Source organism: Canis lupus, chromosome 4 (genome assembly GCF_003254725.2).
Source record: "Canis lupus dingo isolate Sandy chromosome 4, ASM325472v2, whole genome shotgun sequence".
Classification (NCBI taxonomy): domain Eukaryota; kingdom Metazoa; phylum Chordata; class Mammalia; order Carnivora; family Canidae; genus Canis; species Canis lupus.
In genome coordinates this window covers 87,209,978-87,234,035 of record NC_064246.1, presented here as the reverse complement: position 1 = coordinate 87,234,035, position 24,058 = coordinate 87,209,978, and the positions used below count along the sequence as shown (strand labels likewise).

At 51.7% G+C, this 24,058-nt stretch overlaps 1 protein-coding gene across 5 annotated transcripts in view; it reads right to left on the bottom strand.

Moving 5' to 3' along the window:
• Positions 1-24,058, bottom strand: part of MYO10 (myosin X) — a 195,609-nt gene that overhangs the window by 19,170 nt on the left and 152,381 nt on the right. For 4 of the 5 annotated variants that reach the window (XM_025436397.3, XM_049109422.1, XM_049109423.1 and 1 more), the window contains 8 exons: positions 18,067-18,191; positions 17,860-17,974; positions 11,559-11,665; positions 10,508-10,717; positions 10,111-10,156; positions 8,316-9,191; positions 7,009-7,132; positions 2,731-2,974 (listed from right to left, as the gene is read on the bottom strand). In XM_025436397.3, coding sequence (XP_025292182.1) covers positions 2,731-2,974; positions 7,009-7,132; positions 8,316-9,191; positions 10,111-10,156; positions 10,508-10,717; positions 11,559-11,665; positions 17,860-17,974; positions 18,067-18,191 — 1,847 coding nt within the window. The remainder of the gene's footprint in view (positions 1-2,730; positions 2,975-7,008; positions 7,133-8,315; positions 9,192-10,110; positions 10,157-10,507; positions 10,718-11,558; positions 11,666-17,859; positions 17,975-18,066; positions 18,192-24,058) is intronic. The other variant, XM_049109424.1, reaches the window with a different exon arrangement.

The window sequence follows — 24,058 nt, the reverse complement described above, 5'->3', positions numbered from 1 at the left end:
CTGCCCTATGGAAGGGCCCCCCCAGGTGATGAGGCTGCCTTTGCGCACCCCCCCCCCATCCTCGCAGCTTCCCATGACAGCTTAAGGCCTTGGCTGGCAACTCGGACTGAGACTGCCTGGTGGGGGCACCTTATTTCCACCGCAAGAGCAGGGCTTGGGTGTTTCTGGAGCTCCATACCACCTTGCTCTCATCATCCACAACACTGGAAGTTTAGAACCAGTGGACCAGGTCAACAAGATCGGGGTAAACACAAGCGGGTGTTGGGATAGGACCAGACAGTTGATGAAGAAGGGTCTTGGGGATAAAGCCAGCTTGCTTTGCCAAGTGATGTTGCCTAACTTTTCAGGAGTTAGTAAAACATTTACATCTACCAAACCAAACAGTCTAACTAGTTGGGAAAAATAAATATCTTACAGCGAAAATCACTGAAACAAGATAGAGTGTTTTTAAAAATCAAGATGATGCACATTCCTGGAGCAGCCTGTGACACCTGGTCTGAGCAGGAAGCAAGAGGTGACGGACGGGCCAGGAATCATCAGCCATGCATCGGGTCACAGAGTCTCTTGAGCGTCGAGGCCCCAGCGAAACCGTCCAGACCATGTCATCCTGGACAGCCACGACCTCGCATGTAAAGTGAGCGGTGAGGCTCTGATGTAGCTGGAAGGCTGTGGCTCGGAACCACGGTGGCCCAGTGGATCCTGGGAAATGTTCCGAAAACACAGCTGGGGGCGCGGGGACCCTCGGGATAGGGCCCAGGGACCTGCGCTTGTAAAAACCTTCCCTGGAAGGGGAGTGATGCTATCGTCACATCACCTGGAAACACATGCCGCGGCTTCTCCAATGACAGCAAGTGATGAAGAAAACAATGGCGGGGGTGGGGTGGTGGTGGTTGTGGTGGTGGAAATTATAAGAGATTCAAGAGATCTATGAATGGATTAAAAATTATAGGCCTTATTTGGATGCTGATTGGAATAAACCAACTGGAACCAACAAGAGTGTTACCGCCTCCGTTTGCAAGACCAGGGAGGAATTTTGAACCATGACTAGAGTTTGGACTAAGAAGTTAATGTTATTTCTTTAAATGTTGTCGCCACAATGTCATTACGTATTAAGACTCCTACATTCTAAGTGCAGAGTAAAATATTCAGGACTAGAACTCTGCTGCCGGGAACTTGCTGTGCAGAACACGGAGGGCGTAGGGGCGTAGGGAGGCTGGGGTTCCTGGTGGGCACAGAGGCCATGGCTGGGGGGGGTGCGGGGCGAGCACGGGGACTTCATTATATCTGCCTACTTCTGCGGGGCACAGATACTTTCTGTAACCAAACATTTTAAAATACAAAGGGGATGATTTTAATTCAGGTCAATTAAAATAATCTTAATGTGGTAAAACCCTGACAGCTCCACACCCTCCCTCCGAACAGGGCGGAGGCAGCCCAATGACAGCTGTGTCCTTGACCCTGACACTCACAGAGCACCCGGGACCAGGGCGTTATTAGGGGCCATGGGGTGAGGTTCAGGGGCTCATCCAGGATCCCCACTGTGAGATCCCTTCCGCCCTCCTCTGAGCCTCCTGGCTTTGCTGACCTTCTGGGGGGTCGGTGAGAGCATCAGGCAGGCAGGGCCGAGGCCCAGGCAGAGCTGTGAAAATCCCAGCCCCACACGGACTCCATTCCCCAGCCTCGGCTCCTCACAAACCCCAGGGGGCAGCATGGAGGAGTCAGTACTCTGCTCTCTGCACTTCACTATTCGCCCTCAAAATCAAATAAATGTGTAGACTCCCCGCTTTTCAATAAATAGTCATTTGACTCCCTGCTTTTCAATAAATAATCCTCTAACTTTGCCGATGCTGGTCACGAACAATGTGCTGTCCTCGGGTCTCGAGGCTTCAGGAGTGAATCACTCTCAGAGCTTATTGTACTCATTTTCTAACTACGGTGACTGCTTGGTTTTAAGTGAAGCAGTGGCCGTGGGTTATCCCAAAACACTTCACATGTAGCATTGAGGTGCCTGGCTGCTGCTAAGCCCAACAATTTCCTGCAAACTTTAATTTTTAACCCAACTAATGGGTCCTCAATAGTCCAGTGCTTTGGTTCTACAAGTGGGTAGCAGAGAAAGGGGCTGTGTGGGATTCCGGGCCTGGTTCTGTTCCTCTCGTTGCTGGGAACAGAGGTGGCCGGCACAGCCCACGTCAGTAAAAGATCAGGGATTCATTCCAGAAACATCTCCCAAAACGTTAAAACCAAAAAACCAAAATGAAGGTCGTCAAAAGTCACAATCTTCCAGTTACAAACGCCATCCTGGGGGTGCCCCGCACAACGCGGGAGAATTAGTGAAGGACACAGCACTGCATACTTGGAAGCTGCGGACTGAACAGACCTGAGTCCTTGCCACCGGAAAAGAACCGCATAAGCGTGTGTGGCAACGGGCATAAGCAGACCCACCGGGGACATTGGTTTGCAACCAGGAACCAGAATGTGGAGCCCCCGGGGCCGCAGGCTGCATGGTGACAGCCCCAGGGCCAGGGAGCAGAGCCTGCAGGCCGGCAGTCTGGCCGCACGGGGCGTCCTCTCAGCACATGTACGCTGACCCACGCGGGATGAGGTCTGGGACCACAGCGCCCGGCCGACCCCAGCCCCCGGTGAATCATGAGCTGGATAGAGTGACTGGGGCACACAGACATGAACCCTGAGCACCCCCAACCGCGCCCCTGACAGGGTCTGTCTGCATACCTGGCTGCCCGGACCTCCAAGGTGCCCTTGAGCTTCTCCTCGCTGTCGTTCTCGAAGTACATCAGCTTTGACTGGCGGAGGACAAACCAGCGCTTTTTCCAGTTTCTCCGGGACAGCGTGGATGAGCCGCCGCCCTTCTTATGCAGCCAGCCCTGCTTCAGGGCCTCCTGCTTGGAGCGGAACCACAGGAAGGTTTCATCCTTGAGGACGCACCAGCGGCGCTTCCAGGAGTTCATCAAGCCACCTGCAGCCCCAGGAGCGGGGACAGAGGGGATGGACACGGTCAGTCCCGCTGGACCACGTGGCAGTAGCAGGCCTCGAGGCTCGGCCGCCCCCACCGTGTCACGCCGGCTGGCCTGAGGACGCCAATGCTGCCCTGCCTTCCAGCTCACAGCAGCCCCCCCACCCCCCAGCTGAGAGGTCTTGGTAAGATGCCCACACAGGCACAGATCACCAGCTCACGCTCCGACCCGGACTGGGTGCAGGCCGCGGGCGAGGGCCATTTCCCCAAGGGGCCGCGTGGGTCTCCAAAGGCCCCAGACAGGAGAAATTAGTCTAATTTATCTTTTAACAAGATAACAAATATTTTGTGACATCTGGGTGGCTCAGCGGTGGAGCGTCTGCTTTGGGCCCAGGGCGTGACCCTGGAGTCTTGGGATTGAGTCCCGCATTGGGCTCCCCGCAGGGAGCCTGCTTCTCCCTCTGCCTATGTCTCTGCCTCCCTCTCTGTGTCTCGTGAATAAATAAAATCTTAAAACAAACTCAGTATTCACCTATTAAAAAAAATATATGTATTTCTAGGGGCACCTGGCTGGCCCTGTCAGTAGAGCATGCAACTCTTGATCCCGAGATTCTGAGCCCGACACCGGGTGTACAGACTACTTATAAATAAAATCTTTTTAAAAATTCCTAATGCTTTTCTAGCAGAATCATTTTATCTTGGTATTCTCGATTTCCCAAGGACATTCCAGGATGACATCTTAACCACCATCAATCAAAAATCTCTTAATGAATCCACTGAAGAACATGGAATCTACCTCAGCAGTTAATTATAAAGCGACAAGTTACTTTTTTTCGATCAGCCAGTAATAAAAGTAAGGCACACATGAACAGGGATACTGAACGAATAAAGAAAATGCTTTCTTGTACAGATCGGAGATGGCGTGAAGACAGACCTCTGCAGATTAACTTCTTCAGTGACTAGCGACGTAAACCTCACACTGAAACAGGTGAGGCAGGGCCCACGCGACATGCTGGCTGGCGCGCAAAGACACTTGCTCTCACTGAACCCACTGCTGCCCCTTCTTAAGCCCCTTGCCTGCTCGCCCGGCTGAGAAGTCCGTGACCACGCGGCCACACTCCAGAGCGGTTTCCCAGCAAGCTACAAACCTGCTGGGGGCCACCAGGATAAAACTTTTTCTTTCCGATTTGTGGCTTTAATCTGGGGTTCCCAAAGCAAGCCCAGAGGAACCTGTAGCACAAAGTCATTCTATGATCTTATCGTCTTTAGGCGACAAAGGGTAATGACTGGCAATGGGTAATGACTGTTCTCGTAGGAGAACAGATGGGAACTAGACTTCTGGTGGTGGGCACCAGCAACCTGCGGAAGCGCTAACCCACTGCGCCGTACCGCTGAAGCAGAGGACACTGCTAATTGTACTTAGATCAAAAAAATGTTTTTAAGTGATAAAGGTTATCCGCAGTTGTTCTGAAGACACAGAGTATACCAGCCATCAGCAGAGCCATCAGCACAAGTTTACTGGCTCTGCTGCTCTGAAGCGGCATGTGAGACTCATCCCAGCTGCCCCCCTCCAATCCTGGGTGCTCTCTCCATGCTTTGTCCTTCACAGATTTTGATCGGTGCTATTAATTTCCTAACGGCAAACTCCTTAAGCAGACCACGAGGCTGGTGAGAACGCATTTACACTCATAAAGAAAATCTAACCACCAGGTTATATTATATTTTATGATTGGTTTCTCTGCAATGTTTGGTCACAACTTCATAAGTACTTTATTAAAAATTAAACGATAACGTATCAAAGGTTAGAAGGTGATGCATTTATACAACTTGTTTTAGTTAAAAGTTTACCAAAAATTCACTTGCTTACTTTCTTGAACTCTTTGTGCTTTAATCTTAAGATTTTGATGCTCTGAATATACCTTTACTTTTTCCTCAACTTATTTTGTTTTAATCAATTTTATGGTAATGCCATATATTCTATATATATCCATATATAATCAATGCCATATCCCTATAAAGAGTGATTTATAAGGAATTCTAAAGCTAACTTAAGGGAATTAGAATTAAATAGAGACAGGGGAAATATATACTATTAACAAAAAGCTTATATTTATTCTGAGAAATGCATAACACAATCTTTTTTTTTTTTTTGCATAACACAATCTTAAAATGCTATTAGATACATATCAGACTCTGTTCTGTGAATCTTTTCTTGACTATTCCAGTGAACACTTGATTACACAGAATTTTCCAATCTTTTTTATTCCACTGCTCCTGTAAAAATTTCCACCCACCAAGGACTTCAGGCAATAGGCCCATCTCCCCTAAATTAAACCTGGTGGGGTTTCCATGAGCATTTTGGGATCTGGGGTTGAGAACAGTAGGGCTTTGAAAAGCACGTGAGCGATATTAGGAGCTAGACTGGTGTTGAAGACTGAGGGAGGCAGAAGGGGAGGGGAGGGGAAGGGGAGGGGAAGGGGAAGGAGAAGGGGAAGGGGAGGGGAGGGGAGGGAAGGGAAGAAAGAAGGGAAGGAAGGAAGGAAGGAAGGAAGGAAGGAAGGAAGGAAGGAAGGAAGGAAGGAGGAAGAAGAAAAAGAAAGAAAGAAAGAAAGAAAGAAAGAAAGAAAGAAAGAAAGAAAGAAAGAAAGAAAGAAAGAAAGAAAGAAAGAGAGAGAAAGAAAGATAGAAACAAAAAAACTAGGTGAAGAAGAACAGGAAAACTACTGAGGAGGAGAGTGATATGAAAAAAAGATAAACATGCCACTAGGAGAGAAAAGCAAAGAACAGAAGAAACAGGGAAAGGGAGTACAGAAGTCAACACTGCTTCATGGAGGGAAACAGAAGGAAGGCTAATGAAAAGTGAAGAGTTAGGCAAACTTGTCGACAGAATGAGGAGGGGAGGGGAGGAGGGGGGCATCATCAGCGGGGTGATGGTTCTTGTCATCCCTGCCCATCCCCAGGTTTGGACCTGTTCTCTCATCTAGCCTGGAGCCGGATTGACCCTTCTTTCAGGGACCCGTGTGAAAGCCCAGCCAAAACCTGGTGAGGACTGCGTCTCCTCTGGGCCCCGCCACCACCCAGAGGTCAGGGTTGAGGGGTGCCTGGAGGCTCAGTAGGCTAATGTGTCCAACTCCTGATTTCGGCTCAGGCAGGTCAGGATTTCAGGGTCATGAGGTGGAGTCCCACATGGGGCTCTGCGCTGGGCGGGGAGCCTGCTGAAGATTCTCGCTCTCTGCCTCTCCCTCTGCTCCTCTCCACCCCCACCCAAGCAAATTAAAAAAAAAATAAATTAAAAAAAATAAAATAGAAGTCAGAGTAGAGACCATGAATTAGGACTACAAGGTCCTAATTAAGTTCCTTTCCAAAAGGAACATGCTCTGAAGTCTTCCAGGGTCAGGGGCCACTAGGTCCAGTGGCAGCCACAGCATACAACCCAAATCCTCCTCATGCAGTGCGGGGTAGACGGCAGGTGAGCAGTAAGGTGAGGGGTACCCCTGGCTCAGACCTTTACTTCTCTTGTAGAGGAAACCCTGGGGGTCCTCCAACACTCCCGTGGCAGGAGAAGGTGTGGTTTGCCACAGAAGGGGCCACACCGATGCCAGCAAGAGTGTGTGAGAGAGAAAGGAAGGAAAGGAAAAAGGAAAAAGGGAAAAGGGAAAAGGGAAAAGGGAAAAGGGAAAAGGGAAAAGGGAAAAGGGAAAGGAACAGTGGGGGGAGGGGTTGTTGGGGAGGAGATGTAGCAAGAGAGGGGCAGAGCACAGAAATGAGATGGGGTGGCAAGAGGGAGGAGCCAGGGGCTGAGGACGGGATGGTGGCCACACTCTACCCTACAGCAGGCACCAGCGGTGCGCAGTCCAGGCAGCCCTCCGGGAGGTGTGACCGCGACAGCCACGCATCCCCCATGCATCTAAGAGGACCCGACACCAGGTGAGGGCAATGGAGTCTTCCTGGTCCTGCCCACAATCAGCCTCCATGGAAACAAAACCTCAGTTTTCCACCACACTACCCCCAACCCAAGCGCCCCTGACAGGTCATACCTTTCATGTACAGGAAGCTGTGGAAGTAAGGCAGCGTGACGCAGCTGTACACGGAGTCGCGCCGGTAGGAAAGTTCATCGTCTGTATCAAATCTAGAGTCAAAGTCTTCCTCACTGTCTTCAAACTGTACGAGAAGGAAAGAGCCAGTGGTGAGCCAAACAGAAACAGAAAAAGCCACAAGAAGGCCCAGCATCTGTCATCACCGAAAAAAATAAAAACCCAAGAGAAGCAACCTGTGGACTCGTACCATTACCACACAGGGTGGCCATCAAATCAACCAACCAATCAATCAATCCATCACAAAATAGGGACCATTAAGGTCAAATGATCTGTGGAATTGACACATTGTGAGACATACCTTGATCCAAAGGCTTTTCTAGAAACCCTGTTCAAGGGTATAATTTTCATCAAACCATACAAGAGCGAGCTCCCTTTAAATTACTATGATAAAAATACCTTCAAGTCTTAGAAAATCAAGGGGATACTTAATGCACGCCCCCAGACGTAAGCCCATAAGCTGGAAAGGGCATGGGTAAGCCACAGAAGAGTCCAGAACCAGGCAGCACATCCCGGGAGGGGACGTGGAGCCAGGGAGTCTGGTTGTGCAGTAAGCCCAGGGCCATTCCAGCTGATTCAGGGCAGGCCTGCCTTCCCTACCTGCTGGGCTGCTGGGACAGCGCACACACACCCCAGTGTCCGCGGGAAATGCCAGCTTGCTTGGGTTGGGGGGGGGGGGGGCGCATACCTTGGCTCCGTGTCCGACCTACCACCTGCCTCAAAGTTCATTTACCAGTGACGGCTGGTGGCCGGAGAAAGCGGCGGACAACCATCCTCAAGAGCTCGACTTGGAAAGATAGGCTGGTCCACCCCCGGGGGGTGGGCACGGGTGAGGGTCACACAGACAACGACGGCACCAACCCCACGCCCCTGGGAGAAGGCGCAGAGGACTGCGCCCCTCGGAGCTGGAGCAGTAGGCCCCCAAGCTGTCGTCCACCCCCACCCTGCACCCCTGGGGGGGGCTCACCAAGGACTGCGCCCCCCTCAGAGCTCACCGAGGACTGAGCCCTGTTGGAGCTGGAGCAGTAGGCCCCTGAGCCGTCATCCACCACCACCCTGCACCCCCACCCCCCGGGGGGGGGCTCACTAAGGACTGTACCCCATTGGAGCTGGAGTGATTGGCCCGAGCCATCGTTCACCGCCACCCTGCACCCCTGGCGGGGGGGGGCCTCACGAGGACTGTGCCCCCTCAGAGCTGAAGTGGTAGGCCCCCTCCCTGTCGTCCACCCCCACCCCCCCGGGGGGCTCACCGAAGACTGCGCCCCCTCCGAGCTGAAGCGGTAGGCCCCAGAGCTATTGTAGGTGCCCACGGAGCAGCGGTAGTCTGGGGACCACTGGCTGCCGTAGGAGGTGGAGAAAGTCACGCTGCTGCCGGAGGTGGCGGCGCCGTCCTCATAGTCGTCCCGGTCGTAGTCGTAGTGGCCGTCTGCTGACGGCAGGGCCCCCCCGCCCTGGGGCATGCAGTAGGCGGGCTCCCCAGCCACCGAGATGGGCTCTGACGGGCCGAGCAGGAGGGAGCCGTCCGCACTGGGGCTCACAGGCACCACCGTGTCATTCATGTACGGGTCCTCCTCTGACGATTCGTCGCTCGTGCGGATGCCACTGGTCCTCTGGTCCGAGTGGCCGTGCTCACTGGGGTTGGGCGAGTCCTTGAAGGCGTCGTCGTCGGCCTCGAAGCCCTCGTCCACCTCCTCCTCGGGGTACGGCTGGCTGAAGTTGAAGCTGGGCCTCTGGGCGACCGCGCCCTCTGCACCCTCTGCGCCTGGGGCCTCTGCGCCCAGGGCCTCGCCGCCCGCCGACAGGGAGCGCTCGATGTGGCGGACGCACTCGTCGATCTCGTCGAAGTTGAGCGACTCCAGGAACTCCTGCGCAGCGCGGCACGCCTCGTCCTCCAGCCGCCGGAGCTCCTCGTCGCGCAGCTGCTGCAGCTTCTGCAGGGAGGCCTCGGTCAAGGACAGCTCCTGCCGCTCCTTCATGCGCTGCAGGTCCTCGATCTCCTTTTCCAGGCGGAGGATCTCCTCCACCTGCTTGTTCTCCTTCTGCTTCTCTAGGTCGCAGTGCAGCTCGGCTGCCCTCTGGCTCTTCTGCAGGGCTTCCAGCTCCTGCTGCCTCCTGGCGGCTTCCTCCTGGGCGGAGGACGGAAGAGGTCAGAGAGGGCCCCTGCAACCAGGGCGAGCACGGCCATAGATAGCCCCAGGACACCTGGATGTGCCTTCTGGGGGCTGATGCCCTCTGCTCCAAATTGGTACGCAGAAGCCCTAATCTCCTGCACCATGGAATGGGTATTTGGAGATGGGGCTTTTGTTATTTCTTAAAGATTTCATTTACTTATTCATGAGAGACACAGAGGGAGGCAGAGACACAGGCAGAGGGAGAAGCAGGCTCCATGCAGGGAGCCTGACGTGGGACTCGATCCCAGGACCCCAGGGTTACACCCTAATCTCAACCGCTGAGCCACCCAGGTGCCCCTGGATATGGGGCTTTAAAGATGTGATTAAGTTAGAATAAGGACAAAAAAAAAAAAAGTTAGAATAAGTCCAGGAGGTGGGCCGTAACCCCATCTGACTGGTGTCCCTGAAGGTCCAGGAGATTGGAACACACACATGCACACACCAGGGATGCACACACTCACATGCAAGACCACAGGAGGACACAGCGAGGAGGTGGCCATGTGCAAGCTAAGGAAGAGGCGCCTTGAGAGAAATGAAACCCGGGACACCTTCACCTTGGGGGTCTGGCCTCCAGAGCTGCAGCACTATTTCTGTTGCTTAATCCACGCAGGCTGTGGTACTTTGCTACGGCACCGCTAGCAAACTAAGACAGCGGCGACTCTGCGTTAGAGAAATTACGCAGTGTCCACACTTAAAACCTTAGACATCAACAGAGTTGTACTCGGTTGCAATAGGTTGCATCATAAACATCTCCTCTCAGATTCCTCTGTCATCTTTATACTTCATTTTAGTTTAGAATCCTTGAATTTTCAAAGTGTTTGAGGTGGGAAGGAAAGGGGTTAGCAAGCTGACGCACGGGCACGGCATTCTTTACCTGTTGGGTGCGGAGCTCAGCCTCTCTTCGTGCCCTCTCTCTTTCTCTAAAAACCAGTAAATAAAAAAAAAAGACGGTGATAATAACCAAAAGCAATGGGAAAAAGTCCCAGAAGCACTTTTCAGAGAGAGCTCCCTTTTTAAAGACAGCTTTGCTAGAGACAACTTAAAAAGGATGAAGGATGAACCCTCTTCCTTTGGTAAATGACTCATTCTGTACATGAATAAACATGCACATAACTCGGTCTTCGATGCTGCCAAGGAATTCTATATCCAGGCCTCCAAGAGGTAGTTTTAAACAGCAGCATCCCCTGGGAATTCTTGCTGCAGGAATGCATATTGACCTTAAAACTCAGAAAGTGTCCTTCTGCTTCATCGGAGCAAGAAAGCTACTATACCTCTCCTCTTCCTCCCATTTCCTCTTTTCTTCCTCCGCCCGCTTCTCTTCCAGCAGCTGCCTGTAAATTCTCCGGGCGATCTGGCCTCTGAGTCGCTTCTGGAAAACTATGGCGGCTTTCCTCAGGTGCAAGAATCTCCTCCTCAGAAGGAACGCTCTGTAATTCTTCTGTATGATCACCACACAATAAAGGACCTTTCGGTATTGCTTTCTGAAAATGAAGACAAAAGCCACACAACAGAAGAGCTGTTGAGGTAACGAGGCTCTGAGCTCTTCAAATGGGTTTGCGTTAATGCTACGAGACAAAAGAAGAGGGCCGAGTCTGGAAAGTCTCATTATGGAACCGTAGCGACCAGGAGGCCCCTTCGGACCAAACAAAACGGAAGAAAAACAAAAGAATAATAACAAACAAAACAAGAGCAAGGACCTTATCATTATCTTGGCTAAATAAACCCATGACCCCTAACGCTGACTTGGAAGCATCCCGGCAGTGACAGCCCAGCCCCATAGCGCTGGGCCCTAAACAGCCCCGAAGAGACTTGATGCGGTCCCTGTTCTCACGGCAGGGCGAGGGCCCTAGCGCGATGGTCCTGCACCCGAGAGCATGGAGCGACATGGGGTTCCACGGGGCCTGCAGGTCCGCATGGGGGACAGGACTTCAGGGCGTGAGGCAAGCAGCTGCCCCCCTGGGCAAACACGGGAGCGGCGCCCGTGGACCCGATGGGCTAACAGTGGAGTCCACAGCAAGGCGGCCTGCCTCCAGTACGAGGCACAGAGGGACGGGGTAAACAATTTAAATGTCTCAGCACCGTCCCCTCCTGTCACTGCTCTAATGGAGACACCGGAAGGCCCCCGGCCAGCTTTCCGCGCGGGGCAAGCCAACTGGGCATCGCTAGTTGGAAGCGCGACCCGGAGACTCCCCATGGCCTGGCGCTGACCTCCATCCAGGTGTCTCGTAAGTAAAAGCACGCAAGGGCCACCCCCGCCCGGTGATGCGCGCCGGGGGAGGCCTCCCCTTGGCGTGCCACGCCGTCCCTCTCTGGGCTTCTTACCGTGCCAAGTAGCCCAAGACGTGGGCCCGGATCACCATGGCCGCCCTCGTTACTTCCTCCTCCCGTTGCTTCTCCAGCTTCTGCTCCAGGGATTCTCGGAGGAAGACCTGCCAAGGCAAAGTGACGCATCAGAAGTAAAGAACAGGGCTGGTGAACGCAGGTTCTTGCCGAGTCAGCTGTTTTGGAGGGAAGGCTTTCTTCACTCTCGGGAAATGTGCTCCAAACACACAGTCTGCTCTGAACGGTGCTTCTCCAACTTCCTGTGGGGAAACGCTGCTTTGTTTTTTAAACTTTCTACTTGTGATGCACTAAGACATGTGAAAAATACAGTCAAAATATATGACCAGGAAGAAGCAGCAAATAAAGTCCCCCCAGGCCGTTTTGTTGGTTAGAGGACTGTGAGGTTGACATCAAAGCTCACACTCCCTTCAGCGGGACTACGAGCTCGTGAACAGCACCAGTCCTGCATGAAGTGTAAATCACAAGAAACGCAGAGATGCTCTATGCTAAAAAAAGAAAAGAAAGAAAGGGAGGGAGGGAAAAAAAATCCAACAACTTTGCACAACTTACTTTGGTAGTACATGGAAACTCTCTCTGCAGGACTGTCAAGTGACAACAGTCACAGTGTCTAGGCCTCAAAAAATTTTAATGCACATTTAAAAAATTGACATTAAGAATGTAATTCTGAAGGGTGCCTAGGGGGCTCAGGGTGTGACCCTGGGGGTCCTGGGATCGAGTCCTGCATCAAGCTCCCCTCAGGGAGCCTGCTTCTCCCTGTGCCTGTGTCTCTGCCTCTCATGAATAAATAAAACCTTAAAAAAAAAAAAAGTAATTCTGAAGTTAGAACTGAACCGTTTCCGTTCCATTTCAGTCTGATCCTCACAAGAATACCAGAACTGGTACAAAACCGATCCCAGCAATTTGCTGGCCTGTTTCTGGGAACAGGCACCTCAATCCTGTGCGTGTTAAGTTTGTGAAGTGTATCTGGTAATTGGCATTCTGTATCAGCATTCCCAATACTTGAAAAGATGTGAAGACATTAAGACCCTCCCTCAACCACGGTAGCTTTTAATTTCATAATTTTGGATTTACTGCACGCATAAGAAATTCCGAACTATTCCCTAGAAGAACTAGTGCCAAACATTTGTATGCTTTTCTGTTAACGTTCAGGGCAGCCTGGAAGCATCCTGCTGGTGGTGGGCGGGAGGCTAAACGACACTCTTTCCCACTCATGATGTTTTGATTTATGTGCCTCTGACTCATTCTGGCCCATAATGATGCAGGATGTTTTCTTAATAGCACATTTTCCCAGACACTCTGCTCCGTCTCTTCCAAGACATTTGGGCAGAAAAAGCACATAAAGAATCCTACCACCATGTGACTCACAGAAGCTTTACCTGCTCCCGCTCTGGGTTCCCGAGCACTGGTAAAACTCGACCACAGATCATCCTCTCAGGAAAGTTTTCCATACAACTGTCTTCCTATAATTGCAATTATATACCCTCCTGATGCCTGAAAAAACTGCTTCTTGCGGGGGGGGGGGGAGGTGGGGGTTGGAGGGGAGAAAAACAAAGGACAAAGCTACAAGTACAAAACTTTGTTACTTGATGATAATCACAAGTTTTCAGTAATATGGATTTCTGTTCAAGGCAGTTTTCGTCAAGGCTGGGCTTTGAAGAAGTCTTTAAACTTCTTTGTGACTTTCTTCAGCCCTAAAGATCCCACTCTGATGCCGGTGCCGTGGGGAGTATTTATGGGTGCGAAGGTCAAACCCTGGGGGAAGCACGGTGGTGGCGAGGCTCTAATGAAACAGATCGCAGTTCCAGTGACCATCCACCTAGTCCATGAGCAAACAGAAAGCTTTATGAAGGGAGGAGGGCCTCCCCCGATGGAAGTCTATGGGAAGTCCTGGCTGGCACCTGGCTGGCGCCAGAAACCCAAGAGCACCTGTGTGAGCGCCGGGTTCAGGCCGGGCGAAGGCACCCTGCGCCGCCTGGTGAGCGTACCCCCCCTTCCTCTAGGGGCTCTCTCGCCAGCCCGAAGGCCAGGAAACAGCAAAACACTCTCAAGGACCGACTCAGCCTAACGATACCCAACCGTGACTTTACGCAACGCCACCCGCTGTCCCGCCAGCCTGGCGGCGGTGAGCACGTGCCCATGGTGCCGGGACGTGGCCATGGTGCAGTCAGCGTGGCCCAGCCGCTGGGAAGGGCGCCGCCCAGGCTGAGAGGGCTGTGTCCGCTCGAAGGGCCGCCCCCCGAACCCCGCTCGGCATATGAGGCGAGCACCTCACTTGCCTTTGCCTCATCAAGGCCTAAGGGCGGCTCTAGTTCAACGTCTTTACTGCCCCAGAATGGCGGGTACAAGCCCGGCTGCACAGTCCAGGTGCTCCAAGAAACCAAAGCGCTGGCGTCACAAGCCCGCGCAAGAGTCGAAGCAGGTCACCGGCCACCCAACCTCTCGGGGTGGACACACGTGGGAACCTTCTGGACGGGCCGCTCATCGGAGGTCCCGGCAGGACTCCTGCCTTCCCTAGGAACGTTCCCTAGCGCTCACGAACTCCTGCCTTCCAAGCACAAAACGTGTTTGTATGTGAGCCAACTCCCTTGGGCCTGGCGCCGTGCTACCCTTGCTGACCGTGACACTGTCCACGTTGGCCTTCGTCACGCGTGACGGGAATTTCTTCACCAGGAGATCCAGATCTCCATTAGATTTCAGGGTTTCGAATACAAAGAACCTGCTGGCAGCAGCACTGACCAAAACACACACCAGGACGTAATAAAGTCCAATGCTGGTTGGGGTCAAAGCTACTTCGCAGACACGGTTCATTTTCTTCCCCGTGTTTCTGTGGACCGCCAAGCGTCCTTCCTCCTCCTACCTCCAACTTGTCACCAGCTGAGGTTTAACTCCTGTCTAACGATCTCATCTCGATCCACGGTGAGGCCTCTCCTGGGGAGGCGGGGTCCTTACTCCCAGAGGACACAGCGCCCAATGATTGATGGGCAGCGTGGCGTCTTCTCTCCCAGAGCCCGGTGGCCTGAAGGGCAGCGTCATCCTGTGTCTGTGGCCCCTGTGCTATGCCCGGGCCCAAGCCTCGCCTGGGGTTCGTCTCCATAACGTAACTGTAAGTGAAGGTGGACAGGTGCTCGAGGGCCTCGAGGGAGCACGAGTGTCATCTGAGATCATGACCTGTGCTGTCACTCCACGGACGAGGTGGCGGGTGCCAGGAGCGTATCCGTTGGCACAGAATGCAGTATCTTTTTGATTAAAAAATCAGAGTAGGGGACACCTGGGGGGCTCAGCAGGTGAGCACATGCCTTCAGCTCAGGGCGTGATCCCAGGGTCCTGGGATCAAGTCCCGCATCGGGCTCCTTGCCTGGAGCCTGCTTCTCCCTCTGCCTGTGTCTCTGCCTCTCTCTGCGTGTCTCTCATGAATAAATAAATAAATCTTTAAAAAACAAAGTCAGAGCAGGCGATGCTGTATTGTCAAGAGCTCCCGTGTTTAGGCAGCTTCCCTCTGGGGACTGAATGGGTGACATCTCGGTCCTGTTCCGTAGGGTTTCTAGCGCTTACCAGACATGGAGTGAGCTCCTAACTCTGTGCACCATGTACAAGAATGAACAATTAAGTCTACACTTGCCCCCGCATGACAGAAAAGTCTACAGGCGATGGCTGGGTTAGGTGTCACAGGCGGACGGATGGAGACGACAGAGGGGGCCTGGCTCACTTGGGGGGGGGATTTGTTGTGTGGGGTACAATGGGGAATGTCAGGAAGGATTCCTGTCCTAGTCTGTCTGAGCTGAGACTGGAAGGGTGAGTCAGGTAAACGGGGATGGGGTGGGGGAGAGCATCCTGAGGTGGCCCCACAAGCAGCCATGCCCAAGTGTGGGTGCGATCTGGCTCACTTCTAGCCAACAGTGTGGAACCGTGAGGGGCTGTGACCTCTGAGACTGCACTGATCATAAAGCCCCCACGTGGGGAGACCACAGCTGGACTCTCCTGCAGCCTCCAGGTCGCGGACACGTCACGCGGGGGGCAGGTGCTGAGCATGGCCCTGGGGGGCAGCCGCCAACAGAACTGGGACCTGAGGCCCCACTGTGAAGACCCAGGTTCTGGCACCGCGGAAGCCTGAAGAGGCCCCCGAGCTCCAGCGGGAAGGAGGCCTGAGACCCCGGCAGAGGAAGGGTCGGCCATGCCACGCCTGGGTCCCCGCCTGGGACTCGGTGGGGCACCTCAATGTGTGTCACTGCCGCAGCTACGCTACAGGTAGCTCGTTCCATGGCACAGGTAAGCGACCTGTCACCTCTGCGGGCCACCTGCATCCTGCAGAGGGCTGAACCCTACATCCCTGGTGAGACCGCTCAGGGGCAAGGGCGCAGGCGTGGGCGCAGGCTCAGTCTGGGAGCACCTAACTCTTGATTTTGGCTCAGGTCGTGACCTCAAGATGCAGCCCCGAGCTCAGTGGGGAATGGTTGAGATTCTCTCTCCCCACTGCCCCTGCCCCACCTCCCCTCGCCCCCTCCACCACCTCCACCCTCCCCTGCTCCTCCACTGCCTCCCCCCAGCCCCCTGCCCCTTCACCTCTCCCCCAACCCTGCCCCTCCACTGCCTCTCCCCCTCTCTTTCTCTAAAATAAATCAATTTTTAAAAATAATTAAGAGAATATGTCCATTATCCAATTTCCCTCGCTGAGTGTCCCCACATGATGCCTCAATACTCGTCCCTGAGGTTCTGGACTGAATGTCTGTGCACCCTCTCCATCCCCCGGGGTGATGGTTGGATGAAGGACCTCCAGAGTCCGGAGGTTTGGATGAGGTCAGGTGGGTGGGGGCCTACAATGAGATCAGTGCCCTCTAAGAGGAGGAAGGGAACCCAGAACTCTCTCAACCCTTGAACTTAGAAGAGGACCCACCCTGCACCTCCAGCCCCCAGACTGTGACAAACATAGGTCTGTCCTTGAAGTCACTCAGTTGGTGGTATTTTGTTGCAGCGGCCCAAATGGACTGAGACACTCAACCACTCTCCTTTCTCCCCCACGCCTTTCTTTTATCTGAAAGACAGAGAGCTCAAGTTGCGAGGGGCTGAGGGAAAGGGAGAGAATCTTATCAGGCTGCACACTCGGGGCTGAGCCCAATGCAGGGCTCCATCATGACCCTGAGAGCCTGACTGGAGTGGAAATCAAGAGATGCTCAACCGACTGAGCCACTCAGGTGTCCCCTTTCTCTCTCTCTCTCTTTTTTTTTTTTTGAAGAAACTCTTTGGTTAAAAAGAATGTAACATGAGTACAAACTTCAAAATACTCTTCTGAAGCTGCACTGCTACCTGTAGGGTCAGGAGGTTCAGCCGTGAGGCCCAGGTCTGACTTGACTTTCGAGGACGTCCACACACTCAAAGGTCAGCCCACATCCCCCGCAGCTGCCTGCTTTCTGTGCCAAGTCACATTTCGGTCGTTCCTGTGCGACGAGGCCCGGGAGTGGAGGGAAGAGACAGAGCGAGAGGCAGAGGAGGATTTGGGCCGCTCCCTGATAACAAGGAGAAAAGGTCGCACAACCAATTTTTTTTGGCTAATTTTGGCTGTTGAGGCCAAACTGTCTGGAATCGAGGGTAAAGGTCTCATCGCAGCCACACCAGCACGTTCCGAAAGTGACCTTCACTTGGTTTTCTCGACTGGATTTTTGTCAACCTACGAGATTCCAGGCTGTTGGCTGGTCTCTCGCACAACAGCTCCTGTGGTGCAGGGACGGCATTCGGCATTTTTTTTTTTAAAGATGTATTTATTTTATTCAGAGAGAGAGAGAGACTGAAAGGCAGAGACACAGGCAGAGGGAGAAGCAGGCTCCAAGCAGGGAGCCGACGTGTGACTCGATCCCGGGTCTCCAGGATCACACCCTAGGCTGCAGCCAGCGCCAAACCGCTGAGGCACCAGGGCTGCCCGGCATTCGGCATTTGAATTACAAATAGATGGAAGGGTCTAGGCTCTCACTTCTCTGAAGCCAGAGGCCGCCCTGCACTTCATGGCACCAAACTGCCCACCAGCCAAGAGGGGTGGACAGCCTGCAAGGAACCACACACATACACACCCAGGGTCTGGTGTTTCCAGAAACAGAGTTCCTGACAAGTCAAGGACTTCAAATAAAACATCAACTTTCTGGAGGACAAAAGACTAAGGTGGGCACGACACCATTATCTTCCAAGGTAAAAAAACAAAAACAAAAAACAATCCATCAGCCCTAGCACAGGACACCGGCCCTAACACCTCTAGGAGCTGGACGGGATGACCGCTCCTCCCCTGCGGTTTTACCTTGGTCTTCCCCAGCTGCCACTCGCTGTTGGAGGAGTCATAGAGCTGCAGCAGGGCTGTGCACTTGCCCCTGATGTCGTCAGGCACCGCCGCGTTCCTCATCAGCACCTTATACCTGCAGCATAAAGACGCCCGCGTCACCTGCTAACAATTCCTCTTCTGCCAGACCCTCGGAGAAGAAAGACCATCTATTCAGCCCCGCCTTGCCTTTTGTAAAAATCCTGAAAGGGTCTTCGGACTGCATACCCAGCCTTTCGGATCCGCACCGTCTCCAGCATCCCGGAGTACCGCAGCTGGTTTAGCACAACCGCCTGGTCAAACTGGTCTGGCATCTAAAACACGCGAAACCGTGAGAAGATAAAGTTAACAAGGCCTCCCTCTCATTCTCGTTCTCTCTCTCGCTCTCTCTCTCACGCATACCCGACACAAAAATACAGAAGAAAAAGTGAACCCCACCCCCAGGGACCCATCACTTGGCTTCACAGCACCACCATCACCCCATGAATCCTGCGCCATCCACGAGCTCTTACTCCCTGCCCTTCAATTTTTGAAGTCACATCATCTCATTCATAAATATGATCAACACCATTTCTCAATACAAACATGGCACCATCAGCATATCTTCAAAGATACCAATGATTCCCTAGTACTTATATCCATGTTCAAACAAATTTCCAACGGTTTGAACAATCATCAACCTACCACCATTTTTAATGCTGTTTTTCAAAGAACCTAAAAAGTGTCATCCAGGTATCACTTTCTTTACTTTTTAAATTTCCATTTCGAGGAATTTGAAGGCATTTTTAAATTTTAGCCAAAGAATACAGCAACCCAGCGAGGGACACAGGGAGGGGTAGGCGAGGTTGGCGTGGAGAGCGGGGAGGAAGAGAACACACCAGCAGAGAAAAAAAAAAACGAAAATAAAGAATTTTAGTTCTCTCAATACCCAGTCAAATCCTCCATTTATTGAGAGCTTTCTACCGTGATCACAAAGTACACCCAGAAAATCCAAACCAAAGACAGGCAAAAATCAAACCAAAACTCACGTCCTGAAATGTATTCTCTCATGCACGCCGTGGCCAAACAAACTGGCATTGCTGACAGGACAATAGTCTTTCAGGGTAAAACTCAAAAGTAGGCTGTTTCCCACTTACAGCTTTTGGGGCAATGACTTGTTTCTCACCAAATAGCCGTTCCCTTGAACTACTTTGTATTTTATCCTGCACAACTGTGAATAAGGGGACTGAAAAGGGGTACGAGAGGATGGAAGGACGCTGTTAAGAAGTGCAAGGAAACCAGACCAGACCAAAACAAAGACGGTGTCTTACATCTGCAGTCCTTATAAACACAGTCATTAACACAAATTTGGGCTTAAAGCCGTTATCCCACAAGTTTCCCAAACTCGGAGAGAAGAAACCTGAAGAATGCTCTGCACGTCTCCCCTACAGCTTCCGCTGGAGCAACAGCCTGCCACCCTCTCCTGCAGGCTGACTGCTCTTATATTTAATCTAATTTCTTCTGCAAACAGCCTGGTCAACTTGTCTTTACTCAGCAGTAGGCTACCCGAGTACGGCCAGTAAGTTAGCGCAAACGTCCAAAACGTTGTGGCTCCCTGATTTTTAGCCTTGACTGTTTAAATATCCCTAGAAAAATAAGGAAAAAAAAACAAACATAAAAGTAGGTGAAAATTACCCTTGGTTATGTTTCCGCCTTATAAAGAGTGAAGCGAGGCAGCAGCTGCAGAGGCACTTGGTTAGCGTGCTCCCGATCCATCATCTGGACTATAAGCCGAGCAGAGGCAACCCCAAGAACTAACGCAAAAGGGAGCTAACGTAGAACAAACGCGGAGTAACGCACCAGACTCACTCGACCCTGTTCAGTTCGTCATCAGAGAGCTGGTGACTGAGTATCCCACCACCAGATGCCCAAAAAGCCCTTCCTCAAGCTCTCCCGGGCCGGCCCCCTCCCCGAGCCACGCTGCTCTGCTGGGCGTCTTTTCTCCCAATCCTCCCTTAACAAAGTCCGCGCGATGTTCTCTGGATTTGGCACCGGCTCCCAGGATGTCCTAAAAAATGTTACAAAAGGGACGCTCCATCCAAAAAACGTTCAGCCCCACTCACCATCTCCGGCCCCTCCGTGGAACATTCCACCTTCGGCTTGGCTCTTGGGCCAAAATTCATATGGAAAACGCCTGCCACGCTGACCTTTCCGCCACAGCTAAAGACACTGAACAATAATGAACACCATTCCTGTGCTTTAAAAAGTGCTCGGTCGCCATGACAACCCCTTCCCTTCTTGGGCTAATTAGTGTGGTGTGGTTGTAGGATTTCCTACAGCCGGGAGGGGGGCACCAGGCGCAGAGGCTCCTTCCAGGCTCCCAACCCCATTGTGTTTCTGGCCCTTCCAGTAATTGAAGCAGGAAGGGGGACCCACCGGCAGATTGTCGCCACGGGCAACCCACGCAGCAGTCACGGGGCAGGGGGCTGTATGTCCATCAGTGGGTCTCTGTTTCGCTTCAGCTCCCCCCTCTGGTGCCTGTGACGTTCAGTGATGCCCGGGATCGGGGCGGACACGCCGCAGCCTACAGGAACTGCCCCCAACACTTGCCCGGCGCACGGGTCTCCACCGGAACCATTTCCAGGGCTGCACGGAGCTCACTCACACAGAGCCCACCTGCACCGTCGGGACAGCCAAGCCCGATGGCGACGAACCTGAGGACTTTGGAAGTCACAGCTAGGCATGGGGAGTCTGGGCCTTACACACCTGTTTACTGCGTGCAAGGTGTCACGGTTCTTGCTCCAGGAGGATTAAAAAAAAAGTGGGGCTAGATTTCTTTTTCTGTTTACTCAACACCCCCCACCAGAGCACCACATGTGTTACACCTGGCAAAGCCACACGCACGCGTCCAAAACACCTAGATGCCAGCTTGGAGGGCTCGGGCTTGTGCACCTGAAGGGTTTTGATGCAGAACGACATACACCCACCGTGCGAGAGTCCCACGGAGTAGTTCTGCGGCCCTGAAGACCCCTGCGCTCCACCCACCCATTTCCTCCTCCCCCAATCCATGCCAAGCACTAATCTTTCCACAGTCTCCATATTGCTATTGCTTTTTTTTTTTTCTTTTAAACATTTAATTTTTTAAAAAGCAGTGTAAGGCTCACAGCAAGGCAGAGAGGATGGTAGAGAAATCTCCACTTAGGGCCCCTGCCCCCAGGTGTGTAGCCTCATCACAGGGGCTACATTCTGTTCCCAGGACCCTCACACTTAGAAGGCCGGCAGGTGTCCCAATCCCCACTCCTTATCCTGCAGAAAGCCTAAAACAAAACCGTATCAAAGATTAAAATGAAATTGCTTAAGAATGTAGGAGTAAGAAGAGTATGAGGGGGTACAGGTGACACATGTTTGAACCCAGGTCTGACTGAAAGTTTGCGCTCTTCCAACCTGTATCCACTGCCTCCAGGGAAGGGTGTCAGCGAACACGGCCCAGGAGTCACTCCGGGACAGAAGGGGTCCAGTGGACCCAGGCTGCTGTGCTTTCTGCGTCTAACTCTGATGCCAACTGTTTTCAAGAGAAGCAGCCAACGAGGCTTTAGAGTGAGAGCTGAAGGCGCTCAGACCTGCCGTGTGCCAGGATCCCTTTGCTGGCAGCGCCAAACTGGAAACAAAACCCGGGGATGTTTTGATACCATGCACATCACAAAATATTATGCAGCCGTTAAAAAGACAAGACCAAATGAAAGATGCACCAGTTGGCTCTCGGGCCTTTGGCAAGGAGAGAACGGACGCAGGAAAGTATGTATAACAATCTCATTTTTGTAAGACAATGACCTCACCAAAAAAAAAAAACTCCCCCCTAAAAAACAAAAAAACCCTGCCTGATATATGGTATGGGCATGAATATTCCTCGCTTTATCACACTTCACGGTAATTGTGTTTTTCACAATTTGAAAATCCGTGTCAAATCTGTCGGCACTGTTTTTCCAACAGCTTTGTCTCTGTGTCACGTTTTGGCAATTCTTGCAGTATTTCAGGTTTTTTCATGGTGATCAGTGACAATGACTCACCGTAAGCTCAGATGATGCTGAGCATTTTTTAGCAACAGGCATTTTCAAACTAAGATATGTACACTTTTTTAAAGATATAATGCTACTACACAGCAACAGACTACAGAACAGCATAAAAATAACCTTTACATGCACCGGGAAACCAAAAAATTCATGTGACTTGCTCTTTGTGATATTCACTGTATTGCAGTGGTCTGCAACCAGACCCACAGTATCTCTGAGGTAGTGCTGTCTTAGTCTCCGTCCGCATGTGCAGAAGGCCACAGGGAGAGACTCATGCTTGGTATCTACTGAGCAGGGGCTGTTACGGATGCCGGGAAGAAAGGCTGCTAGGGGAAAAGGGAATGAAAATAGAGGTTGCACTGGACGGAGATAATCACATATATCCAACCCCACTGTTTCTCTACATGGCTATAGGTCTCTGAAGATGTGTAATAAATGACATTTTTTACAAGGTAAAAACCTGGATATTGAGTGGATTCTAGAGGTCCTCCAAGGAAGAAAGCAAAGAAGGGTAAGAAAAGCATGGAGACCAAATATGAAGCTCCTGGAAGGATACTTCCAAGTACAAACAACCTAAATGTCCATCAACAAATGAATGGATGGGGGTGCCTGGCTGGCTCAGTTGGTAGAGCATGCAACTCTTGATCTCGGGGTCATGAATTCGAGCCCCACACTAGGCGTAGATTACTTATTAAAACAAAACAAAAAAACAAAACAAAACCCCCAAATGAATAGATGAACAAAATACAGATTATCCAGTCACTCCTTGGGAGTATTAATCAGTCATAAAAAGGAAATGAGGCACTTATGCTATGTGAACCCTTAGATACTACGTGAAGGAAGCCCGTCACCCCCCCAACACACACAAACACATGTGCGTATTATATGATCCTACTCATACGAAACGTCCAGAAAGGGAACTGTGCAGACACGGAGTCGTGGCTGCCTGGGGCTGGGGGAAGCAGGGGTGTGTGTGTGTGTGTGTGTGTGTGTAGGGGGGATGGATAGCCAATGGCAGGGGGATCCTTGGCAAGGTGATGAAGTCCTAAAACTGACAGTGGTGGTGGTTGCACCTGTGAACACACAAAACCCCACCAAACTGTACACTTCCAGTGAGCTGACTGTATGGCATACAAATTCTATCTCCATAAAGCTGGTTTTTTAAAGTATTTTAAAACCCATATGGACATGGAGGCATTTAAAATGCACAAGGAGGGTCGTGTGGGTGCCTCAGGGCGTGACCCCGGGCCCCGGGATCAAGTCCCACATCCCACTCCCTGCACAGAGCCTGCTTCTCCCTCTGCCTGTATCTCTCTGCCTCTCTCTGGGTCTCTCATGAATAAATAAAAATATTTTAAAAAAATAAAAATAAAAATAAAATGGACAAGGAGTGGGGCACCTGGGTGGCCCAGTTGGTTAAGCACCTGACTCTTGGTTTCGGCTCAGGTCACAATCCCAGGGTCCTAGATCCACGATCCCTACATTCTGCTCCGTGCTCAACAGTCTGCCTCACAGTCTCTTTTCCTCTCCCTCTGCCCCTCCTGCTCATACTCTCTAAAATACACAAATCTTAAAAAATAAATAAATAAAAGTTAAAAAACCAAAATGGACAAGCAGCAATGGATGTGAGAGACCATCTTGATCTTGGAGACTGGAGTGAATGTGTTTAGTTTCAGGTAGTTCAAGTCTTAAAAAAAAAAAAAATTGGAAAAACTTTTCCCCTACAATCTTAAAAAGTAAGATTTCAAAATGCCTAGACAAAAGAAATGACTGATAACAGAACATGCTAAGACCTCTCACAAAAATCCAGTTACGAGGAAGCCCTGCCTCCTGCAGCTTCAAACCTAAAGGGCAAGGGAGATGCTGACACACAGAAACCAGGACAGCAGAGGCGCTTCACAACAAGGGTCGGAAGTAAATGCATTTATGCATGAATGGTCTGAGGACCCCGCACACTGCCTAGCCTTTCATAATTTCATACATATTGCACAGAGATAACAGGAAGTATGTCAGCGGACTTGGGAACAGCCACCTGTCTACAGTACAAGGACATTCACTCTGTGCTTACGGAAAAAATACAGTTGGTTGATTATCTCTGGACCCTCAACGTTCTAGTACTGCTTAGCATCTGA